The sequence below is a fragment of the Brienomyrus brachyistius genome, chromosome 1, assembly GCF_023856365.1.
Source record: "Brienomyrus brachyistius isolate T26 chromosome 1, BBRACH_0.4, whole genome shotgun sequence".
Classification (NCBI taxonomy): Eukaryota; Metazoa; Chordata; class Actinopteri; order Osteoglossiformes; family Mormyridae; genus Brienomyrus; species Brienomyrus brachyistius.
The window spans coordinates 12129811-12138327 of NC_064533.1; the positions used below are offsets into that span (position 1 = coordinate 12129811).

The 8517-nt window shown below is 44.8% G+C and overlaps 1 protein-coding gene across 1 annotated transcript; it reads left to right on the forward strand.

Moving 5' to 3' along the window:
• Positions 1 to 590: 590 nt before the first annotated feature.
• LOC125746879 (fibroleukin-like) lies at positions 591 to 4748 on the forward strand. Its single transcript, XM_049021485.1, has 2 exons — positions 591 to 1369; positions 3073 to 4748. The coding sequence occupies exons 1-2, from the start codon at positions 751 to 753 to the stop codon at positions 3774 to 3776; spliced, it is 1323 nt and encodes a 440-aa protein (XP_048877442.1). The 5' UTR covers positions 591 to 750; the 3' UTR covers positions 3777 to 4748.
• Positions 4749 to 8517: the final 3769 nt, after the last annotated feature.

Below are 8517 nucleotides of genomic sequence, written 5' to 3' on the forward strand. Positions count from 1 at the left end.
CTCCACCCTTCACTGGAAATGAAACGGAGATTTAAGTGTTGTTCCATTTTCCAAGTCAGTTAACTTTAAAGAATCTTGCAGAGATCCCCGTTCTGGCCTCGCTTCGCAGTATCCCGAGGTCTGGAAGGTATTTTTTTTACCAGATGACTTAACTTGATATTTCCTGAAATACTTTAGAATGAATGGAACGAGAATGTTAACAATTTGCTTAATATTGGCTCACGCTGCATGTCTCTAGCAGCACGTGGCAGTAATGAGAGCAAATACCCATCTTCTGAGTATCACACGTCAACAGCGTATCAGTTTAACAGAAAACAGGCTGCGGTTCGTGGTGGTCCGGTGACCTGGGACCGTCTCCGAAGTGCATGTGAGCAGTAGAGTGCCCCTCGATCAGGTGAAACTCTGATGTAGCCTTGTGGATCACAGCCCGCGGCACTGAGCATGAAAACGACCTCAGCTTTCCGAGGAACTGCACTGCACGTGTCGCTGTATTCGGGAATGTAGGCTGAGCAGCGTGACGACAGGCAGTGCAAAACCCACCCCGCTTTCTTTTTTGGGCCATTGATAGGGGAGAGTTGCTCAATCCCCGTTCCACCCATTTCCTCTCGCTGCAACTTATTAGAGAAGTGCAGCTTGAGGCAGAGAGAGGCTCTGACGGGCACAGAAGTGGCGGCGCTCCTAGTAGCGCTCTGATTTCCTGGGATCCCCTCATGGTCACGGGCTCTACGGTAACTCCCCAACGTCAGAAACATGGTCTCCTCTTTCTTCCAGGCATATTTGACGTCGCTCCTGCTGCTTCTGGCCGCCCAGCCTGAAGTCTTGGCTTCCACACTGGGAGGAGAGGAGGAGGAGAGCAGATCTGCCACCTGTTCACTGAAGCTCCAACCAGCGGGCGCTTGTGAAGAGGGGGACACCTGCCCCTTTCAGGTCAGCCTGCCTCCCCTTGCTATCCAGCTGCCCAAACAGTTCAGCTTGCTTGAGAAGACCTTGAAGGACCTTCAGAGCCTACGGGCTGAGGTGGACCAGCTGCGAGCTGCCTGCTTGGAGTGTCATCCACAAGCCGACCAGAGGGATATTGGGGTCACTCCCGCCCCTGGCTCCAACCCATCCTCGTTCTTGAAAATCAAGGATCCTCAGGATGCCACCAGAATGCAGGAGATGCAGACCGAGATGACAGAAATGTCCGTCAGCCTGAAGGATGCCCACGCTCAGATTGACACCCTCAGGAACAGCCTGGATGACCAGAACCAGGTCTACATGAAGAACGTGGAGGACCTGGTCAACGGAAATGTGGAGAATATCAGTAGGCTAGTCACCCAGCTCAACAACAAGTGTCCCAGCCCCTGTCCAGCGCAAGGACCACAGCCAAGTAAGTACAAACACAAAGTTCTTTAAATCACAATTTTTTATGCATCTAGTAGTTTTGTATCAGACAGCTATACATTCTTATAACATAAGTTTGGTTCAGGGACTTTTCTAAAGACTACAGCCGTACAATTCTTTCGGACTGGGATCCTGAAATGCTTTGTAACTAACTGGAAACATGACCCGCACACTGGTGCATACCACACAAGCTTTTGATATACCGAACTGCGTGCTACATCTGTGCAACTCCTGCTTCTTCTTAAGCAGAGACAGGGACCTCTGCACGCATCCTTGGGTTCCGTAAGATGTAATCTTTGCTTTTATCGTGGGACGCCACACAGTCCACAGTCAACATAATTAAAAAAAATTAAGGTTAACCAAACTTAAAAAACAGCATTTACAAAATCAGTCAGCTGAGGGAAAAAATAAACAACATGACTAGTGAAGCTCTTTCGTTTAATCCAAGACCAGTCTTTTGGAAGCCTTTACTTTCTACAGATACTTTATTTGGCTTTCTGCGATTAGTGCGCACATAAAAGGTCACGGATGGTTCTGCTGAAACATCTACAGCATTTAAGAATGAAAACATAGACGTCTAAAGTGTGCACTGTTAGACATACACGAGTCCTTGTGCACTGTTATTGTGTATCTGTTTTTCATAACTGAAGATACCTACTAGGTTAAGACTGACCAATCAGTCTGTCACCAGTCTGCCTGTCACACCATCCCATCGCTGTGGGAGGGGGGGCAGCCGTCCTGGCTGCCCTCTGCTGCCGGGGAGAAGCCACACCACTTTTAGGGTCTCTCCTCTTAATCATCCACTCCTGCCAAGAGCCCATCAGTTTTAGGAAAGGCTCTCTCTGGATGCCTTAGCTGGTAAAACATCCAAACGGACCCCCACGTCGCTCCAGATGCACTCGATAAACCCAGGCTTAGCTAACTGCCCCCCCCCCAGATCACCACATTTGATGTTTTGACTCATCTGAAGTGCGCTGTTTTCACAATACAAAAACAAATCATCGAATTAAATACCGACCGAGCAAAACAGTTTTCTTCCTGTAAACACTTGAAGGAACTGCTTGCAAGACGAGCGCAGCCTGACCTCGCCTGTCCCAGAGTTCAATCTGAAAGTCAGGGAAACTGAGGATAAGTCGGGATGTCCCCCACAACCCTGTGCAGACTCTACAGGTGTACTGTGGAATCCATCCTGACAGGATGCATCACATCCTGGTACAGCAGCTGCTCAGTTCAGGACAACAGAGCTCGGCAGCGGGTGGCGAACTCAGTGCGGAAGATCACGGGCACACAGCTCCCTGCAATCCATGACATCCTCACTGCACACTGTCTCAGGAAAGTGAACTGTATCAGATGGGACCCCAGCCACCCTGTCTGTCACTTTCCACCCTCCTCCCATCTGGGAAGTGACCAAAGTCCATTCAGAGGTTCAGGAACAGTTTCTACCCAACTGCAATCAGACTCCTGAACAATCAGTAAATTTATTCCTGGGATTCTGCTCTTATTTATTTACATATTTATATTCACTTCATCATTACATTCACTTGTCGTCCTGTTGTCTAGCCGTCTTGTTGTCTATGTTCACTGTCTGCAGAAGCACATGCAAGCAAGCATTTCATTGTACACAGTACCGGTGCTTGTACACATGACAATAAATGAATTGAACTGAATCTCCCCTCCCTCTCTTGGCAGTGATGGTAGCACCGCGTGACTGCTCTGACTTCAGCGGCCACAAGACGAAGAGCGATGTGTACCGAGTGATGCCTGACCTGCAGCGGGGAATGTTCGACGTCTACTGCGACATGGAGTCCTACGGAGGTGGCTGGACCGTGGTGCAGCGGCGGCTGGATGGCACCGTGCGCTTTAACCGATCCTGGGAGGAATATAAGCAAGGCTTTGGGGACCTGCGTGGCGAATTCTGGCTAGGCAACGACAACATCCACCTGCTGACCAAGTCCAAGGACATGGTGCTGCGTATCGAGCTGGAGGACCTTAACACGGCGCGGGAGTACGCCAAATACGACCATTTCTATGTGGCCAACGAATACCTCAACTACCGGCTGTCCATCGGCGGCTACTCGGGAACAGCCGGCGATGCTATGCACTACGGCAAGAACTACAACCATGACCACAAGTTCTTCAGCACCCCGGACCGGGACAACGACATGTACAGTTCGGGCAGCTGTGGTGCCTACTATAGCTCGGGCTGGTGGTTTGATGCGTGCATGTCTGCCAATCTCAACGGCAAATACTACAAGAAAAGATATAAGGGCGTCCGCAACGGAATCTTCTGGAGCACCTGGAGAAACGATACCACACAGCCCTATCTCACAGGCTATCGGCAGGCTTTTAAGTCTGTCAAAATGATGATCAGACCCAAGAACTATTCTCCATAAGCTGTGATAATTCATCAAATGTCTGGAAAGAAGGTGTAGGGTTCACCGATATTTTGCTAGGAGGTAGAAGGGGAGGGGTCACACATTTCAAGCATCAGTTATAGGTGACTGACATATACATGTTAATACTTTCAATATTTGGTAAAAACAAGATACATATGGCTAAATTCTTGAATTTCCACAGCTAAAGTACATTTCCAAAATTTCTCGGCACTTAGCGCAGCCTGTGACACTGAATCCTGCTAAGCAGCTAACCTTAATTACAATGTATATGCACCAGTTGCTGTGCAGGAGCCTTGTATGTCATCTTATTTAAATCCACTGTTCGTATTTGTTTATTCAATGACTGATACCGTTTTAGAGCTCACCTTCGCACAGCATAATGAGCCTGGACCTGTGGCCAAACACACAGGCATCGCAGTAGCAGAGTGACGTATTCAAAGACAAACAGCTCGGCAGAGCTTAGAGATATAAACCACGCAGCAAACAAACTGTGCGCATACCTATAAATGAGCCTGTGTAAAAAGACTGTGCTTGGAGGCTGTTGTTAGCATAAAGTGCTTAGTGGTAAAAGGTTCCTTTAAACTAGCATGATGGAATGAGAAACTGTGTAGGGACGTATTACGCATTTCAGGATGGTAGCGTAGAAGCCATTTCAGTTAAAATGACAGACGACTGCAGGATGTATTTTTTTATGTAAATCAGAGAAAGAGAAGTCGGACGATTCAGCAACGGAATGTAAAATACTGGGACATGTAGATAAAGGACGAAAAGGACGACTGGACAAAACAAAGAAACCGATTCCCTTCAAAGATACAGCTTTATTATCCTTCTGGAGTTCAATTTTGTATTTCAAAGATTTGTCTATTGCAGTAAACAGTATTCCTATACAGGATGGACTTTTGATGGATGGAAGGAATAAAATGTGTTGTTGAAAAATGCTACGTAAAGCTAATAAAGTTCTTTTTTACATGCCTTGTCCTGATAGTGCTTTCATGAAGGTGTTTATTGCCAAACAAAATTGACACATGACTTATTGTCCCATATTTCAGCTGGAAAGCCTGTCTCTTGGACAACAGACAACACTGGGAGTCCTATCTTGGCAGTGCCTTAATTCCGGGCGACTGGCCGATTTGAATCTGCTGTAAGTCGATTCAAGGTTTCTGAAATCTCTGCCACTTTAAGACAAGCAGCTTTTTTTTTTATGAAAAGGAGTAGAATGTCCATTTCAGTTAGCCGATAGTTCACCTAGACGGAGATATTGATAGTCAGGGCCTAGTATGGACCAGCAGCAGAAACGCAAGTGTTCAAAGAACACAAACATGCCGAGCAGGCCAGCGCTTGGCGACTAAGCTGAGCTCAGTCATTACGCTGCAGTGAGGCCACCTAGTGGTTTGTCTGTATATTCCGCCTGAATCACACTTGGGCCAGGATTAAAAATTCTTTTCCAACACAAAACAGTTTTCATCACATACTGTGACACTGTTTAACTCTTACTCACAATAAACAACAATAACAACACTAGCAACAAAAATTAGCACCAGTTTTGGCTTGTAATGGGACATTGACAGACCGACAGGTGATGCATTTGCATTTTACTTCTATCTTGAACCATGTATCAGCAAATGCTTGGAGAATTATTTTTGAAACAGTCTAATTTTCCCTAACCCTAATTTTCCAATAAAAGCCAAGTTTAGGACACAAATTAATAAAAACGATAATGAAAATGGTAAATAAAATAAAATGGCAGAATATCATGTTTATAATTTCTTGAAATCTTTTTCATAAAAAAGATTATTGCCATCTGATTTAATATTTAGATGTAATATTTCAGTTTATCATACATATGCTTTCATTTATTTGAGCAAATTGACACATCTGACAGCAGAATGACACAGAATGTTTCTGTAACTCAAACATTGCATCAAAGGCTCTGGGTTCATTTCTTTCCACACAGGCCACTCAGGTGCTTGTTCGATCTCCTGTCATCTCAAGACTAGAACACTGTAACTCACTCCCAGCAGGTCTGACTGAGCGCCATTCACCCTCTGCAACTGATCCCGAATGCAGCTGCCCAGCTCATTTTCAGCCTTCCCAAGTTCTCCCATACTACACCATTGCTACATTCCCTCTACTGGTTTCCTGTAGCTGCCGACTCATTTTCAGCCTTCCCAAGTTCTCCAACACTACACCATTGCTACATTCCCTCCACTGGCTTCCTGTAGCTGCCCGACTCATTTTCAGCCTTCCCAAGTTCTCCCATACTACACTATTGCTACATTCCCTCCACTGGCTTCCTGTAGCTGCCCGACTCATTTTCAGCCTTCCCAAGTTCTCCCATACTACACCATTGCTACATTCCCTCCACTGGCTTCCTGTAGCTGCCCGACTCATTTTCAGCCTTCCCAAGTTCATCCATACTACACTATTGCTACATTCCCTCCACTGGCTTCCTGTAGCTGCCCGACTCATTTTCAGCCTTCCCAAGTTCTCCCATACTACACCATTGCTACATTCCCTCCACTGGCTTCCTGTAGCTGCCCAGCTCATTTTCAGCCTTCCCAAGTTCTCCCATACTACACCATTGCTACATTCCCTCCACTGCCTTCCTGTAGCTGCCCGACTCATTTTCAGCCTTCCCAAGTTCTCCCATACTACACCATTGCTACATTTCCTCCACTGGCTTCCTGCAGCTACACGGCTCATTTTCAGCCTTCCCAAGTTCTCCCATACTACACCATTGTTACATTCCCTCCACTGGCTTCCTGTAGCTGCCTGGCTCATTTTCAGCCTTCCCAAGTTCTCCCATACTAGACCATTGCTACATTTCCTCCACTGGCTTCCTGCAGCTACTCAGCTCATTTTCAGCCTTCCCAAGTTCTCCCATATTACACCATTGTTACATTCCCTCCACTGGCTTCCTGTAGCTGCCTGGCTCATTTTCAGTCTTCCCAAGTTCTCCCATTCTACACCATTGTTACATTCCCTCCACTGGCTTCCTGTAGCTGCCCGACTCATCCCATCCATGCATCCATCCATCTTCTGAAATCACTTGTCCTATTCAAGGTTGCAGGGAGTCCAGAGCCTATCCCGGAGGCTACGGGGGCCAGGCAGTGAACAACCCAGGATAGGGTGCCAACCTATCACAGGGCACACTCACACACTATTCACTCACATGCAGACCTACAAGCAATTTGGTAACTCCAATCAACCTCAGCATGTATTTTGGATTGTAGGGGGGGGAACCGGAGTACCCGGAGGAAACATCATGACAACATGGGAAGAAATTGCAAATCCCAAACACATGGAATCCTGGCAGAGATTTGAACTCATGTCCCAGAGGTGTGAGGCGACAGCACTAGCCACTGGACTTGCCAACCTTTTTAATTCCCAACCCCGTTAATTGACCATTTTAATTTTAAGTAATTTTAAAAAAGACAGTTATAAAACCAGTACAGACCACAAAAAAGTTTCTCTGGTGGGGGAGAAGGGGGTGTCTGAGCACTTGCCCCTTTCGCTTGAAAATGAATGAAAGTGCCCCCATAGTGATGTTATAACCCCCCCCCAACACCTTGCCTGGAGAAAAAGTATCTTCCATCGAAATGTCTGTGCACATCACTGGTCTTTTGTACATTACGTTGCCTGTTCCGTAAAACTATTAATTTTGCTAAGATAAAAGTGGAAATACTGCTGCATCTGTCCACTAGAGGGTGCTAAATGTATATCAATTTCCTGTATTTGCTATTCAGACACTTTGTTATACATAAGGTTTAAAAAAGATTTGAAAAAAATACTTCTTGAGTTATCATGCTGACAAGATTAAATGTATGATAATCACTCATTATCATTATCATTGATAATCACTATGCGGCCAATAATGGTTGTTATCAATAGAAATATAATACAGTAAAACACACAATTTCTTTATAATTGTTGAGTAGAAAGTGAAAGATGCTAATATTGTTAATACTCCAAAATAATACTTAAGTATATTAATGAGTTACTCAAGTACAACATATCACTACTAATGCAACATTACTATTGAAGTGATGATTTTAAACACTTGCGTGCCAGGATGTAAAATGCTGTAGGTGCAATTATGTCCCCAGCGTAGAGACATCTGCCAGAGCTGATGTATAAGGAAAATATTCAGAAACCAGTAGTCAAAAGGTCTGCTGTTTCTCACAGTCTGGCTCCTGGATGAATTTAACAAATGGCTCTGTACTCTGTAATTGTTTCCTCCATCTAATTTTCCAGTAATAATTAGAGAGTTAAGAAAATTGATGGTGACATCTCATTTTCAAGAAACAACATTAAAAACTCTTTTTTGTCAAGGTTTAAAAAGTAAAGAGAAAAAGATTATTTCTTCCATTGAACATTTCACTTGAAATTAACATTTGCACTGGCTAAAACCTGCCTGCACACCTTTGTTCCATTGCAAAATATATACTTCAACTTTGAAGTATCCCTTCATACAAAAAAGAAAAATAAACTTTTCAATACCACTTCTTATTCATAGGTTTGGTAAGCATTGGAGGGGAATTTGGACTGGGTTAAACTCCACAGGAACTTTGCGAAGGAGAAAGTCTAGAACTGCTTTCATTTTCAGATAAATGGCCCCCAAATCAATGCTGCTTACTAGCAGCAAAGAAAATGGTAACTGCTGAAGACACTCGATCTTGTGAAAACGATAATATCCATTAAACACTTTTTGAGTTATTACCACATTATGTAAATGAAG